Source organism: Prionailurus viverrinus, chromosome A1, assembly GCF_022837055.1.
Source record: "Prionailurus viverrinus isolate Anna chromosome A1, UM_Priviv_1.0, whole genome shotgun sequence".
Taxonomy (NCBI): Eukaryota; Metazoa; Chordata; class Mammalia; order Carnivora; family Felidae; genus Prionailurus; species Prionailurus viverrinus.
Genome location: NC_062561.1, coordinates 50,379,392 through 50,397,303, shown reverse-complemented (window position 1 = coordinate 50,397,303; position 17,912 = coordinate 50,379,392). Strand labels below are relative to the sequence as shown.

The following is a 17,912-nucleotide window of genomic DNA, read 5'->3' as shown; positions in this document are numbered from 1 at the left end:
TTGACAAAAACTATTTACGATACTGTTAAAAATAAAACATTAGTTCCAGTGCTTTTATTGTATTAGTGCTTTCAAATCTAGTGCATGTAAAATTTTATTTCAGCATATACTAAAAACATTCTATCCAAAAGAACCTTCCAGACATGCCCTCTCCTGTTTTTTCATAGCCCTATCACCATCTCACATTATCTTATTTATTCATTATCTGCTCTCTCTATTAGAATATATGCCTAGGAATGATAGGACCTTGTCCTTTTCACCATGAAACAGAATCCCTAATACCTGGAATAGTGCTGGGCACATGGCAGGAGCTCAATAAATGTTTGTTGAACTCATCCATCCATCCATTTATACAGTGATAGAATCAAATACCCTGGTATCACACATGCCTTAAAATATTTTTGTATTTTTTGTTCTTCAACCTCGATAGATAGAAACAGAAGTAGTTTTTTGGTTATAAAAAATTGTGCCAGGCTGAATCAGATATCATTTTGTCAACTTCGTGGGTTTGTTTTCAGTGCTGTTGTTTGGGAGCAGGGTTTCCAAGGAGGGGGAACAGGAAGATAAGTATGTTTTGTTGCATGAATTTAAGTGCAATGTGCCTGAAAATACTCTGTCAGGAGTTGTATATATTCTTTTTTGAATAGTTGTATATGAGAAACATGGAGTTTGGGTTTTAAAAAAGAGGACAGAAAAGAAAAGCAAGCAAGCAACGTTTGCTCATTCTATAGCAGAATCCACAGAGTAAATGAGTGGGGTTAGGTACAGCTGACACTGGCCCATGCTGTGAATACCACACAAACAGTGAGAGTCCCAATTTAAGGACCCCAAAGCCAGGACATACAGGGATATTGGATTCTGTACTGATTTGAACACCCCACTGGGTCAAAAGGACAGGCCCACGGTGCTTCTCTTGAAGGCACCCAGTGCCAGTTTTTCCAAAGCAAAGTAATTCCTAGGACAAGAACTCAGGCCTCACGTTTCCAGAAGGTCTACAGAAAACAATGTTGAACTTTAACAAAAAGAGAAATTTTTATTTGTGTTTAAAAGAAGGAAAGACAATGGTTAAAGCTATAGTTATCAAGACCACAGGCAGTAGAGGCAGGAAGTTAGGTCAGTGGCACAGGGGACTCCAAAATAGATGCACACTTACGCAGATAATGGAGGGCGCAGAGAAGAACACGAAGAGGAGTGCTTAGCCACTACACTTCCTCTCTACCCTCACTTCCTCAAAGCGTGGCTTTTCTTCTCTACAAACGCCTGTTAGCTCTTCACTGAGGACTCTCAAATCGACACATCCAGCCAGAATTTCTGAACAAATACCGTGACGACTCCATTTCCGTGTGGATGCTCTTCTGCCATGTCCAATGCGGTGTGCTGAGGCCTGACTTGCATCTTGCTGCAGAGTCGGCTGCCTTTCCTGTTTCTGCTAATGGTTGCACAGCTCAAAAGCAGATTCTTCTAGCTCCATCATACTAATCAACCCCCCATCCTGCCTTACTTGAAACATCTTTGGCATTTCTCCTCATTTACATTTTCATGGCTTTGAGCACTTGTCGTCCTTATCAAAACAGCCACAAATGGCGACAATCTCCAAACACCTCTCCAAACCTCCAGCCTCGTGGTGCTCAGCTCATTGCGTGTCATATAGGACTTCAGGAGCCCACTGATCTCCATCTCTGCTTTGAACATCAGAACCTTCCGCTCAAAAGCTTTTGGAGATGATCTCATCACCTAGGAGGTAACACTTAAACTCCCCAGCCAGGATACTCACGGTGCCACTCAAGCTGGGCCCAACCTTTCATTCATCCTGCCTCCAATCTGCCAGCCTAGAGATGCATTCATTCCATGTGCTTCCCATTCTCCACCTCCCCAAAAACAAGGGCCTCAAAAGAAGAGATCTTGTTTTTCTTCACTCATTACTTTAAATCCCAAAGGCTCTGGAAAATGTTTGATTAGAACTTTATACCAATGTGCTAGTCTTCTTACAGTTCCCTCCTACCTCTCACTCAAATCCCACTCACCTTTTAGATCCATGCTCAAGCGTTACATCTCCCCCAGGACCTCTGTTAAACCCTCACTCTGGTGCATGACCACCAGCATCTGATGCCAAAATCCTTGTTACTCAAAGTGTGGTCCTCGTTGTCATGACCTGAGAGCTTGGTAGAGATACAAAATCTCAGCCGTGCCTGGACCTCATGAATCAGAATCTGCATTTGAGCCAGTTCCTAAGGTGTTTTACAAGCACATTGAAATTTGAGAAGCACTTGTGTAAAGCACTGTACCTCTAATAAAGTCTAGGTAATTTCTTACCCATAGCTTCTAAAAATTACAAATTCCTCCATAGCTCCAAAACTTCCTTCCTACCCAACCAACTTCACGGAGGTCATGTCTCTGACAGATATATATTAACACATTCAAAGAAATCCTTCATTCAATCTTTATATCTTTCATTAAGGCATACTTGAGAGGCAGAATTTTATAGTGGAAAGAACACTGGGTCAGGAGTTGTAATGAGGGTTCCCATTTGAACTAAGCATGTGACCTTGAGCCAGCCACTGAACTTCTCGGTTTCCATATCTGTAAAATCAGGCAACCACCCTATCTTACAAAGCAGTTATAAGATCACACAAGGCATTAACCAAAACATTCAAATGTTATTTTCTTTCTACTCTACTCCACCTCTTCTCTCACAAGCAGTACTTTTCCTCTTTACATATTTAATAGCCTTAAAAATCAAGTGTTTTCTATTATTGCATCCAACCCATCCTACCATTTATTTAAAAGGAAAATTTTTGGGACACCTGGGGGGCTCAGTTGGTTAAGCATCCGACTTGGGCTCAGGTCATGATCTCAGGGTTCATGGGTTCGAGCTGCACGTCGGCTCTGTGGACAGCTCAGAGCCTGGAGCCTGCTTCAGATTCTGTGTCTCCCTCTCTCTCTGCCCCTCCCCTGCCCATGCTCGCTTGCTCACTCTCTCTCTCTCAAAAAAAAATACACGTTGTAAAAAAATAAAAGGAAAAATTTCTTTGTATTCTTCTGTATTTATCATGAGCTACTAATAGTTTCATCTGTTTCTGGTAGTCTAAAACATTACATTCACAAAATAGGAGTTTAATAAATATTTCTTCCTACTAATGAAAGGCAATTATGCCTGATGTTTTATGTTTAACAACCAGCAAGAAGCAATTTTTAATAACTTGGTAGGAAAAGAAGTGATTACTCCATTTATCGTAAGTCTTGGTAAAGGAATTTTAAAAGTGCTTCTGTCCTTGAGTCATTTCTTGGCCTTTGCTTTTCCAAGTCACTATCTGATCCCGTACTCTTCTCTGCAATGAGAAAGGAGTTTCATCTTACGGGAATTAGACTGTGCTATTTATTGTTACACTTGATGCTCTGTGCTCACCACCTGTTTCTAACCCCCCAATGGCTACACTGGTAGCAGGACTCCGGGCAGTGCTCTGACGTAATCTTCCTTTAATCCATTACACTAGGTGACATGACTATAATTCATCTTTTTGCTTATAGATGGGGCTTTCAAACAAGACTTCAAATTATTTATCATTAGGGCTTTTTATGAGATTCAATATACAATGACCTAAACTATAATAAAAATATTTCATCATATATATATATGTATATATATATATATATATATATATATATATATTTCCATCTTACATATTTTTAATAAGCACTTATTCCCAACTAAGAATGTTTGGAGGAGGGACTCATAATTTAGCTTGGTTTTAACAAGTAAAATACAGCATCAAATATTGGTAAGAAATTATCATAAATAAATTATTTACCAGTTCTATTTTAAAAGATATTTTCCATGCCAGTGTTATAAAGGTCAAAGTGTGGTAGCATGATCTTGAGCAATTTAGATTAGTAAGGTTTTACAATCCACAGCCTTTAACAGGAATGTTGCATTATCATGGCAAATACAACTGAACTTTCATACGTATCTGTGGGTCAGTCATAAAGCTTATAAAAGCATTTATGTGCACATATCAGTAAAATCCAAAGACCCCACCGTTTTCCAACCAGCCAGTGGTAAGACCACACATGTAGCATATTTCTTCCATTCCAAGGCACACATGGGTTCACTCAACACTCCTAAGATTAGGAGGTCTTATGGATGATCTTATATTTGATGGCATATTGTATAGCACTATAGCCACTTGATGTTACATAGCTCACAAAGAAGGAAAAACAATTTCAACCATAATGAAAGGATATTTGCCATGTATCAAATGTGGCAATACCAATCATATACACAAATCTACTTTGGGTATAGCTGGCCTAGTTAAAAAAACAACTCAAAAGACAATTTCAGTCATATAGCACTAGAAATAGTAGGGTTTTTTTTTTTAATTGTTTTGACAATATAGTGGAAGGAGTCCAAGCTATGTAGGCAAAGACAGCCCCTGAATTTAACTTCTAGCTCTGTTATTTGCCCAATGTCATACAGCTAAACAAGTTACTCTTCGGACTCATTTTACTTCACCCATCGGAAGCAAAACAGAAGCAAAATGGTAACACCTAGCTGGGCTGTTACTAGGTTCGGGATAATTAATGTGCCTGAGAGCTCTGATCGGGGTTGTCTAAATCTGATTGAGTATTTGAAATACTCTGGACACTCTAGCACAGTGATTTCCTTACCTAGTTGCTATTCATCCCTCCAAACCCAGTGTTTTCCCTTATATCATGCCAATGCTCCCTGAGACACAAAAGCAAACATTAAGATTTTAGAATGCATTTCATCTTCTCCACTATCGGTCTTAAGATTGAGGTAGAAAAGGAGTAGGATTTGCTTTTCTTCTACCACCCAGGGTCCAGGATCTGTACACAATGAATATGAAACACCTAATGGATGTGGCTGACAAGCCACAAGATAGAAGGCCTGAAGGTGAGAGGACCCAATACCCACCCACCCTCATCAGCCCATCAGGACTATACAGCTTCTAGCTTCCCTAGAGCAGCCTTTGCTGGCTCCAGCCGCCCAAGGCTTATATCCATGGATGTCACAGTCTTTAATAAAGAGATTTGTTTTCACAGTCTTTAATAAAAAGATTTGTTTTCCTGCCTCTTTCTTGCAAGATGAATTCAATGGAGAATGGAAAACATGAGAAAAGATATCAGCTCTATTTCTTTTTTTAATATACTTTATTGTGAAATTGGCTTCCATACAATACCCAGTGCTCATCCTAACAAGTGCCATCCTCAATGCCCATCACCCACTTTCCCCTCTCCCCCACCCCCCCAATCAACCCTCAGTTTGTTCTCTGTATTTAAGAGTCTTATGGTTTGCCTCCCTCCCTCCATGTTTATAACTCCCCCCCTTCCCCTCCCCCATGGTCTTCTGTTAAGTTTCTCAAGATCCATATATGAGTGAAAACATATGGTATGTCTTTCTCTGACTGACTTACTTCACTTAGCATAATACCCTCCAGTTCCACCCACATTGCTGCAAATGGCCAGAGTTCATTCTTTCTCATTGCCAAGTAGTATTCCATTGTATATCAATGGAATACAGCTCTATTTCTTAATCATCTTGCTCCAGATACCCATAAGTCATTGTCGTACTATTGCTGTTTCTCCTCCAAGACAGAGACCAAGCCCCTTTGTAAAATGAATTCATCACCAAAATAAACAAAAATCTGGAGACACTCAGGATCTGGTGTCTCAGTCTTTGAAGCCTCACACAAATTTTCATATATATTCTTATTGTGAGTATGTTCTATTGCACATTTTATAGGTGAATACACACGAGTATACACAAAACAGAGCATGAAATAACTACCCAGTACACATTTTTCCTTCTTGGTATTAAGCCAAAAGTACTCTAGTAACATGTTAGCCAAATTGTTTACCCAGATACAGTGATTCTTTTGAAGATTATTTCCATACCTCAGTCAACTAAAAAGAAAAGATACAGAACAAAAGCATTTCAAAAAATCTACCAGCAATGTTACTGTAATGTAATGAAATAGCAAAATGTAATGACAGTGATACCTGATATTTATTTAGAGATTTCTCCCCCAACCTGCACAAAGCACACAGAGAAAATCCTGGTTAAATTGATATTGGTTAATGCAGTTAATTCACAGCAGGTGCTTCTCCCAGGCCAGCAAAATCCCCTACCTTCCCCCCCTTTTTAGCTTAAAAAAAGCTGGTTGAAGGGTGTCCAGGTGGTCCAGCCAGTAAGCAGCTGACTTCAGCATAGGTCATGATCTCACAGCTCGTAGGTTTGAGCCCCAAATCACAGACCTCCCACTGACAGGATAGAGCCTGCTTGGGATTCTCTCTCTCCCACTCTCTCTGCCTCTCCCCTACTCATGCTTTTTAAGAAGTAAATAATAAAAACTTAAAATAATAATAATAATAACTGGTTTACATGAAGTGTGTTCCAAGCATGTTTTTAATCTTTTTTTTTAATGGAGTTTTATTACACTGTCACTTACGCTTAATGTGGGTTACTTACATTTAGATGGCAAGTATACTTTGTTTCCTTAAAATTCAAGACTTTTCAGTAATCCTTTAGAAACATGCTTTCTTAGGTTTACTGGGATCACTGGTCAGTGGTGTCTGAAGCAATGGCACTAGGCTCTTAAGAAAAAGAGAGAACACCTCACCCTGCCTCACAGTTTAGTTGGGATACTCAGGTCAGGAAGGATCCTCAAAAAGGTAGGTCTCCATTGACCAGCAGCCAAGCCCACCTGGGACAGCTGCTCAGCATGACAAATTATACCTGGGCAGTTACCCTAGAACATCGCTACCCCATTAACCTAAACTCTGAAAAATAACCAATAAGGTCAATAAATAACTTAATACCCACTCTTTTTAACATTTTTGATAGTAAAATCAAGTTATGTTATCTTGTAAAAAATCAAGTTACATTATGTCAAAGAGCATTAACACAAAAGTATGTTTCCTAGTTTCTTGACTTTCTTCCATTGGGTACAAGCGGAAGTAAGCAGCGAGACTTTTGACCACCCACACAGTGCTTACTGCTGTCACTTTTTTAGTGTCTAGAGCAAAAACCATAAATATTTTAGATAATATAATCAAGATTTTATGCTGTTAGTATAGCAGACTTTTGATGGACAAAACAGAGGGGAGATGCCCCAAAGTGGCAGCTAAGTTTTCTGTCTGGTGGAAAACAGGACTAGCATGTTCATTTGAGTTCCCTAAAGATTATGAACACCTTTTCTTTTTTTGTTTTTTAATTTTTTTTTCAACGTTTATTTATTTTGGGGACAGAGAGAGACAGAGCATGAACGGGGGAGGGGCAGAGAGAGAGGGAGACACAGAATCGGAAACAGGCTCCAGGCTCCGAGCCATCAGCCCAGAGCCTGATGCGGGGCTCGAACTCACGGACCGCGAGATCGTGACCTGGCTGAAGTCGGACACTTAACCGACTGCGCCACCCAGGCGCCCCATGAACACCTTTTCAAAAGAAACTCACAAGCCCTGCAAAAGCCTTTTGGAGAATAGTGTCTAGCCCTGCCCATCCAAAGGATAACTTCCTCTCCTCGTGGCCAAAATGACACACTTTTCACAAAAATGAAGGAGGGGAAATGGAACGATTAAAATGAAACAATAAAGTTTTAGATTTGGATTTGTGTGATAGACCGATTCTGGTTTTTATGTACGTTTTGTTTTTAAAATGTGGCAACAAACCTTTTTTAAAAGATTCAAATCAAACTAACATTCACAATTCAGAAAATTTAATAAAAAGTTGGTTGAGGGGAGCCTGGATGCCTCAGTCGGTTGGGCATCTGACTTCAGCTCAGGTCATGATCTCATGGTCCATGAGTTCGAGCCCCGCGTCAGCTCTGTGCTGAGAGCTCAGAGCCTAGAGCCTGCTTCCGATTCTGTGTCTCCCTCTCTCTGACCATCCCCCACTCACACTCTGTCTCACTGTCTCTCTCAAAAAAAAAAAATAAATAAACATTAAAAAAAAAAATTAAAAAAAAAAAGTTGGTTGAGTTCTCATAGAAGGTAACAGAATTGTTTTGGTCCCACATATACAAGGACAAGAGCAAATAGCTATCTGTTGTTCTCTGGTTTCCAGCTTTGCTATTCTAACAAAATAAATTGTAAAAAGTTGACTAGACATAAATGTAAGAAAAACACACCTGTTTTAATATCTGCTCCCAATTGAAAGAAGGGATAAGTCTCAAAAGACCTAAATTCTCATAAGAAAATATAAAGCCTATAGCTAATTGTCACAATTGAAGGACCCAGGGGCCAGATTTGTTTCCTTCATGTTCTTCCACAGGGAACATGTATCTTCAGAGGGTCAAGAAGGGAAAGACAAATTATGAAAATGATCACATTTGTAAGTCAACACCATTTATTGAGCACTAGTATATGCCAAATACTTTATACTTTACATCCCTGATCTGTAATCATTACAACATGTGAGGTAAGGATAGCCCCCAAATGTCTTACTAAGTTCCAAGAGAGCAGCAGTAACATCCATCTTGTTCATGAAGAAGCAAAGTGATCACAGGGAGGAAACTTAACCTAAGGCCGTTCAGCTACCAAGTGACTGAATGGGATGGGATTAAACCCATGCCAGGGGACACCTAAATCCCTGCCCACATCTTTGATGCTCATCTTAGATCTGTCCATGACAACTGAGGCACAATGACTGAACTTGTTCCATCCTGGGGGAAGGTGACAGAAACGCAGCCCAAGGTGTAGTAGAAATAGTTCAAATGAAATATCAAGAAATTTTCAAGTTTCTGTATGCTCATATTCTTCAAATGGTTACATGTCATAGTCAAAGTTATCGTATCAAAGTCAAAGGTAATTTGTGACTTTTTTCTTACTGGCTTTGATGTTTAATGCTAGGCAAAGGTAAGATGTACCAATGCAGCTAGCCTGGCTTTGGAAGGAATGAGGCTTACTTAGAAACTTGCTGGCAACATTTCTTAAAGTAATTTTCAGGACTCCTTTAAGAAGTTACCTCCAATATTGGTCTTCGCTTTCAAAAATTTCTATTTGTTGCCCTTGAACTTCTACAAGCTACTTCAGCACCTATATAGCCACCATATTTTTCCACCAAAAAGATACATACATTCATTAAACATACATACATACATATATACATTAAACATACATTTAGATTTATTTCACAAGATGAAGGGATTTGTGATCATGATATGAAAACATTAAAATTTTTCTAAAACTTCTTATAGGCACAGAATATCCTTCAAATGTCCATTAAACATTAGCGGTTGTCATTTTCACGTTAGCATAAAGATTAAGACTTCCACCAACTACTTTGAAAGGCACATGGTCTAAAGTTCCCATTTTAGTGTATTATACACTGAGGTGAAGACACATTCTTCTTTTCAATTGTATCCATTTAGACTATGTTGTAATATGCCATATTATTATTCCGGAATGATAAGTGAAAGGCAATAGAAACCAAAGGATCAACGGCTGCTTTGCCTGAACTGTTTTGCAATTTTGAAAGAGGGTAATAAAAAGAAAAACTTGACAAAGAGGAAAAAATAAGTTTCCATCTTTAAAGCCATGGCTTTAAAACATCCAGGAAGTCAAAATAACTAAAATTTAATTTTCAAATAAACACTTAACACTTAAGATGTTGGGAACTAAGGAAATAAGGAATAATGTAATTGTTTCTGTCTTCAAATAGTCTCAAGTCTAGGGAAAAATTAGATGTAGATGAAAACAAAAGTGCTTTGAAAGCCCAGATGAAAAATCAGTGTCACCTCCAATTAAGTGTCTTCCTGATTAAAAAGTTGAAATGGCTTCTCATCTCTATATACTCTGAGAACCCTGTGCATTTATCTCAAAAAAATGTACTCTGTGAACTTAAGAAGACATGTCCTTAATTATAACTTGAACCCCACTAAGGGCAGGGCTCTGCACTTTTTGACTGTTAAGAGTGGCATCTGGGGGCGCCTGGGTGGCGCAGTCGGTTAAGCGTCCGACTTCAGCCAGGTCACGATCTCGCGGTCCGTGAGTTCGAGCCCCACGTCAGGCTCTGGGCTGATGGCTCGGAGCCTGGAGCCCGTTTCCAATTCTGTGTCTCCCTCTCTCTCTGCCCCTCCCCCGTTCATGCTCTGTCTCTCTCTGTCCCAAAAAAAAAAAAAAAAAAAAAAAAGAGTGGCATCTGGGAATCTGATACTTAGATGCTACAGAGAAAATGCCCAATCAATGCCTGATGTGTGACAAACAAGTGAGTGACTCCTGCCCCCAAAGTCTCCCCTTACTGAATTAAGTGCTGTTTTCTACTCTAGCTCCAGAAGTAGATGTAAAAACACACACACCCCACACATACACCCTCACACAAATGATCAGGTAAATCATACCACAAGATAGCAAAAAACTCAAAAAAAAGCAATGCTTAACACCTCGAGTTAGTGGTAAAGCTCTCATTTTCAAAAGTGACTGACAGGGCTATCCATACTATGGTGCAAGTCATGTCAAAGGTTTGGTTAATTCAACATATGCAGCCCCACAGGTAATAATTTGAAAGACAGAAGAATCTCTTCAAGAAATATCTATTTCTTTGGTTTAACCCTTTGAAGGATCTCATTATAAAACAAATGCTAGCTGGTCAAGGGAAGTAAATTCTATCACTCCTCCAGGAACTCAAGGTAGCTGCTAAGCAGATGAGCCGCCAAATGAGACTCTGAGGCAATGAGCATCAATGGGTTACTTTTGAATACAAAGACCCCGGCCAGAAAAGTCCACAGCATTCAAGCCCGACCCAGCAAGCCAAGACACAATCAGGCCCTGTGGCTCTGGGGATTTAAGGGGGTGAAGAGCTGAGGATGGAGAACTGGCTTTCAGAAACTTATTTATCTCTCCAAGAACTTACCAGCAACTAGAAACGGAGAGAAACTAATACTAGATAAAACTTCAGGTATTTTATAGCTTGTCCAGAGTCAGACCTACCTCCTATTCCACAACCTTTCTCTGCGACTAAACACGCTCTTCAATAATCTAACCTTGCAATCAAACAACATTTGAAAACTATCCGTACATTTTTGCTGCTGGCCTTAAACAGAGTCTTGGCAACCCAAAAGAATTAATGTCCCCTTTCAGGAATTACCTACCACCAGAGAATAACTGAACAGGACAGAAACGTGTGCAGTGCAAACTTCTTTTCTGTTTCATTCTCTTCTAATTGCTTGGTAGGAAGAGAACATTTTAAAATAGTAACATGAATTGACAGGTGGAAGTCACCATGATCAAGTTACTAATCCAAGTTTGGATATCATTATTAAAAAAAACAAAAACAAACAAAAAAACACAGATTGATGTTGAGAAACTCATTTGAAAGACACTAAAAAAAGGTAAAAGCAGGTTTAAGTCAGCAAATGATGAAAATTACTTCAGAGTAGGTATATTTTTACTTACATGAATTAAAATCTTAAATAAATACTCATATACACATTCATATCCCACGCCCAATTTGGCAGACTGTTTAGAGTGCCATCTGGGAACCAGATTCCAGAGAAATGACTTTACAGTATTGCCATAAAATCAAGCACCCTTTTGAAGCTGTACAGAACAGCTAAATCCTTAAATATCACTTTGAGCCTCCTTTATTTTCATGCGGGAAATATGTTAACACTAATTTTGTTTCTAACTACTGTTCCTTTGGCACCTACCATGTGTAAAAAAATTGATTTCTGCACCCTCCATTTTGATAAGACATTTTTTAAAAACTGAAACATTTGAAGTTACAATTTACACCTAAAATATTAATATCCTAAATGGGAGAGTAAGACTGAATTAGAAAATAATTTTTTTCTTTGCATGACTGAAATACTGTGTTCAAAAGCATGGCCATCCTGTAATTGTATCATGAACAGAATGCATCTAAGGAGGAAGTGCTAAAAATTGGACTGGAATGATAAGGGAGCAGAAAGAAGAAACATGCTTACAATCTGCTCACATTCTCAGCTTAAAAATTTCAATATATAATTCGTTAGAGCAATGGTTAAATATATGACTTTGTTTCTGAGTCAAACTGCTAAATGTATAAAATTAAAACCTTTAATAATTCAACTCTCCCTCTCTGCCAACTTCGATTCCTCTAAAACAGGATAACCTCCGAACCACTCTGCTGAGTTGCTTTCTACAACAAGCACTTGCCCTGTGCCGCTTAATGACCAGACCAGGAGATTTGCTACGGGGGCTCTCCAGTGTGCTGTGACGTGATGTGGTGGTCACTGTGCTTGCTTGGCTCCAGGAGTCACAGCACCTCTTCTCTGTGGGCTGTGGCTCTGAGCTCAGTATGGGCATTTAGCAAATGGTTAATAACAATGGTGTCGTTATTCACTGCTACAGAAGCCAAATTTCATGGCCTGAGTAAACATCTCAAGTAGGGTAAGTTCAACCTCAATCTACCATTCATGAAGGTGAACTCACAAATTTGCTCATTAGCCTTTCAGGGCAAAAAAAAAAAGGGGGGGGGCAAGATGGATCCTACCCATTAAAGTCAGGAATGTCAAAGTTAAAAGTATTAACTGAGGGGTGCCTGGATGGCTCAGTCGATTAAGCGTCTGACTTCGGCTCAGGCCATAATCTCATGGTTTGTGAGTTTGAGCCCCACATCAGGCTCTCTGGTATCAGGGAAAGCCCACTCGGATCTTCTGTCTCCCTCTCTCTCTGCCCCTCCCCCACTCAAAAATACATACCTCTCTCTCAAAAATAAATACATACCTAAAAAGAAATTTTAAATAGTAACTGATAACAATATATGCAGTCCCAAAATAAATGAGTGACTCAAACACACTTGGAAAAATTCAAGCTACTTCCTGCAAGAAGCAATTGTTAGAAAATTTACATAACATATTAATATGTATAATTATAGAATTATAGAGTAACCTAGTTCTGTTTGACCAGTCAAAAGTTATTATTGCAAATTAAATTGTAAATCTGGATGGAACTGCTGGAAGATAAATATTTGTACTTAGGGCCTGGATGATTGAAATATCAACGGCTCTTTAAATCGGCAGCCTCTGCTCCTGCTACTCCTTCCTACCCACACACCACTCTCCTAGGCTCCATGCACCACCCATGTTTTTTACGACTGCTGTCCTCTAACAAAAAATACCTCACATTTGCCAACATGGAGGGCATCCACTGGCCTTTCCTATTAGCTTTCCATGCGTCATGCAAACATGGATCTTAGATCGCACTTGCAGCCCATCTATCAACTGTGCAGTCTTAGCAGCTGAGCTCTGATAGAGCATTTAAAATAATTAAGTATTTTGTCCCATTTTTGCTAGTTTTAATGTATACAGAAGAGCAAAATAATAATGTACTGACACATTACTGCAGACTCAAATTATAATAAGATTTCCTTTTAAAGTGGGCAAACATACTACCACGGAGAAATGTAAGTTATTATACTAAATTATTATATTAATGAGTAGAAAGTTATATTTTAGCAGAAAGTACAGTCTGTTGGTCAGTAGCCTTCATTTCCACATGATTGTCTTGCTGGCACCATTGAAATAAGTAAGGAATTTTACGTCTAGGTCAGGGTTTCTCAACCTCAGGACTACTGATATTTCGGGTTGGAAAATTCTTTGTTATGAGGACCATCCTGTTCATGAAAGGGTTTTTTAGCAGCATTCTTGACCCACTAGATGCCAGAAGCACTCCCAGCCCAGTTATATGGACAAAACTGTCCCTAAACCTTGCCAAATATCCCTTGGAGGGACAAAACTGCCCCCAGGTGAAAACCACTGGTCTAACCAACACCAAGTCCTTCTATCTACAATAAAGAAAGGACAAGATTTGACCTACAGAAATCTCCATGTTATGTAAGAACAAAGACTAAAACCTATGAAATGCATGGATATTTACTAGCCAATAATTTGCTTTCCTATATACCTGCTTCCTTTTATAAAAATGCAATCTCGGGGCAGAAGAGCTGTGGCCAAAATTTTTAAATAAGCCACTTGCCAACTTCCTCAAGTCTCATAACCGGGAGGCTCCCATGCTTCCACTGCAGCAGACCCAGGGTCAAGCCCCGTGTTCTTTGGGCCAACAAGACAGAATTCTCAGGGGAAATGTTCCTGAGCAGAGTTGAGGCTCTCAGGCATTCTCACTAGTACTACCTGGGCACGCCTTTATGGACTTGCGGTCTCCACTGAGACAAGTTGTTCTGCATACTTCCTACTACAGCTGTAACTACGTGACCTCCCAGTTTCAGTTCGTCAGGGATTTAATTTCACTCAAGGCTGTGCCCAGGTACTGACTTTTTTCCTGAACACCGTAGACCCAACATCTCATAAAACAGGCTCCAGGCAAGTTTTGCTCAGAGCATTCTTGGAATTAGAAGCCAACAAACATGTTTTGCCTAATCGGTAGCCTACTCAAACATCTGCTACAGGGTTTCAAAATGGTATGACTGGGGTAGGGTGGGGGGGGGTGTTTTTTCCTTAAGTTGTTGCTGTTCATTAAGAATAAAACACTTTGTAAGTGAAAACTTTCTTTGCCCATCAGATAGGTGTCTGGAGAGACTGCTGATTAGTAAAAATAAATTCATCCATGCAGTAATTTTTCATGGATATCAAGCATGTCCTCGCAATACTGCAGAAGTCAACGTGCCATTTTGGTGATGAAACTTAGGAACAAACTATCTTCCAATTAATCAGAAATGCAGACAGACCCCTCCCTGCTATGCACTTATGAAGGTTGTGTAGTTTAGAAATGCTAATTCAACAGAAGTAGAAGCACGTAAGTTCAAAATGGACTGTTTCTTTAAAAATATGTATTGTGAGGCTTTGAAAAGATGAATTCTATCTGAGATTTTAGGTTTTACTGCTAAAAGACCATGTGTACTATGAAACTTACATAGAGAGTTATTTTTCTTTAGGAAAAAAATATTGGCCATTTTTAAGATTTTATCATCAATTTTAAATAACTTTTAAAGCTACCACAACAGGGAAATCAACCATATAAACTAAATCTTGGTCTAAAACGGTAGAAACTAATTTTCCCATTTCTATCACTCCTACAGCTAGAATAATATTCTCTCCTTTTGAAAAAAAAATGTTAATTAGGTTTAAGAGTCGTGATAAAGAGGTAGTCATTATCACAAAATTAAATCATTTTTCTGTCACCATTATCTGGTAACAAAAGTTTATTCCAATTCACTGAAAGCAAATTAGATTTATAGGAAAAAAAATCTCACAGGAGCTTAAAACCAGATTTCCTAAAACCATATACTCCTACATGACACCATTTTCCACAACGGAGACACCTGTGCACATTTTCACCCCTACTTTCACTTTCTCATCCACACTATTAAGATAGTGAAAAACTGTTCATTTTTAGAAATCCTCCACAACTGACAAGGTCATTAGCATTCCGCCAGGCATTGCTGCCTTCCAGATTACAAAAGAAAGTCTCTTTAACCACTGTCCCAGTCTCATTTTTGTTAGCAAGTCTTAATTCCAAATACATAAAGACCATATGAAAATAATTCTGTTTACTCTATAAATATAACCTCTAATTTTGTTTTATAAGCATAATGGCCATTCTCCCCATTAGAAACCAAACACTACCACGTTGGACAAGCATTAAAATATAAACTACCATTTCAGTTAGTGGAGAGATTTAAAATAACAACATGCCATGATCTCAATTACAGACAGCTTCGATTCACAGTGCCTCAGCTATTTTTTAAATAATCTGTTTTGGAATGAGAACAGAGGAAGACAGAGGAACAATTTTTCAGTCATCATAAAATCTCAGAAATTCTTTGCACTTGAGCCACAAGCCCTAAGCTTAAAAAACATATAACAAACCAGTGAAACTTACCTGACAGTGACTCGGTTTGATAAATCCTGTAGATCCCCAGGATGGAAAAGCTGGGCTTCTTTCAATCCAATCTGTTCACAAGCTTTCAAAAAAACGTTTATATTATCCTGTGAAAAGAAGTGGAAAGTGATTGCTTAGCCGATCTCTCTCTCAAACAAAGGGTACACGTTTTTATGATAGAACTTCTAAGCTTCAAAGTCCAATTACAGCCAGCAAAAAATGAGGCAGCAAGACTAGTGCATACATTTTTTTTTAATTACATGGGCATGTATAGCCTTTCAGTTTCCAGAGCATTCACGGTAGTGCTAGCTTATGCCTGGGCATACGCTGTTCTGTGATCTTTGTGACCGGCACGTTAAACATTACCTGTTACAGGACAAGTGCCTAGCCACTGAGCAGTAATCTACACTTTGATGTCAGCTCTGCTCTGCAAACAAACGCCCTCTTCCCAGCTTTGCACGACAAGCCTCACCTCTCCTCTTTAAAAATAACTCCAGCTACTGACAGTCACCCACCCAGAAACTGTTGGCAGGGAAGAAATAAGAGGAGGAACATTCTGTTTCTATGATTACAAATTACAGAACGACCGTGGAATACCACACCTGGAATCTGGATTTGGTTGCTGAGCTGGCTCTTGACAGACAGGGAAACCATACTACAGGACCCAGGAGAAGCCTAACGTTCATTGGCTAAATCGCATAGTTTAGGTGTGGTACATTATTCACACACGCCCTGCACCTGCTTCAGGAACTGCCGCCAAAAAAAAAAAAAAAAAAAGGAAATCTAGGTTGCCCTCCTGGCTAATTTCACAAACCAAAATCCTCCTTTCACAAACCAATGCTTTCCATTCATGTAAACTGCTGCCCAAACATGGACTACTAAGATACACATTTGGTGGGCAGAATTAGCTGGAGTTTCCCTCTTCTCCTTTATGAGGTTGAGCTTGGGAAGATCGCGTGGGGACTCTACCTTCTCTTGGTTAGGACTCTCAAGGAAGACAACAGCCTGCTAGCATGCCAACACACATTTGTCCACGTGCACATGCCAGTGCTCTCACACCACATCTGTAGTTTAAGAGGGCCTCCCTGAAACCTCACCTCCCTAACAGCTGGCTCTGAGGAACCAGAAGATAGCCTGCTGCTTGGAAAAAGACAATTACTCTTTTCCCATGCTGAGAAGCCAATCCCCACAAGAAAAGGCAGGGTGGCCTAGCAAAGTGGGAAGGAAAGATACAGAAGCAAGGAGGAAGAAGCTAATTTTAGCAGCATGGATTCCTGGAGAGTGAGGGGATTTAGGGAAAAGGTGAGCAAATGCACAGCAAGAGAAAAGCCACACCAACTACTAGGGACTAAGAGACATTCAAAACAAAATATTTGTGTGTGGGGGGAGGGGGGTTATTCTAGTGCACTATCAGTAAAAGGCAGCGTGAACTACCTGGCTGAAAGCTAAAATCCATGCTCACTTTAAGTAAGAGGTCAAAGAGCAAAAGAATTTATAAGTCCAAAGTTGAACGGCTCAATGGAAGATGATAAATCTGACTTGGTGGAAAAAAACAAAAGGGGGAAATCACATATTGGCAATATTCCGGAAGGAGCAACAGTGATCATTTTGTTAAGCTCGCATAATTAAAAAAACCCATACAATCTCATTACCCAATGATTCAAATTAACGGTTCTAAAACTGGCCTTCAGAGAAGCAGACAAGAACGAATGGTTTGGTGTTTCAGTACTCTAAATCCTACAGGAAGAAAAGTACGTTTCAAAAGAGGAAGAAAAAAACCATTAGAAGTCTTCCCGACACACACACACACACACACACACACACACACACACACACACACGAAGTCTTCCCACAAACTCAATTTGGTTGAATGTTTAAAATGTTATAAAACATTATGACACAGTTAAACAGAAAGTAAGTACAGAAAGTAAGCCGATTGCACTGACTGCCAAAATAGTCCTTCATGTGTTTTCTAAAAACATAATAGCAGTCATCCAGTTGACAAATATATATACAGATTGCTAAGAACAAAACTACATATGCCTCAAAACCCACCCAATTATTTAGAAAGAAACCAC

The 17,912-nt window shown here is 39.3% G+C and overlaps 1 protein-coding gene across 11 annotated transcripts in view; it reads right to left on the bottom strand.

Annotated features, from left to right (window-relative positions):
- The window catches only part of LMO7 (LIM domain 7), a 196,471-nt gene that overhangs the window by 78,834 nt on the left and 99,725 nt on the right, over positions 1-17,912 (bottom strand). For all 11 annotated transcript variants that reach the window (XM_047848750.1, XM_047851792.1, XM_047850356.1 and 8 more), the window contains one exon: positions 15,835-15,941. In XM_047848750.1, the coding sequence (XP_047704706.1) occupies positions 15,835-15,941 (107 nt within the window). The remainder of the gene's footprint in view (positions 1-15,834; positions 15,942-17,912) is intronic.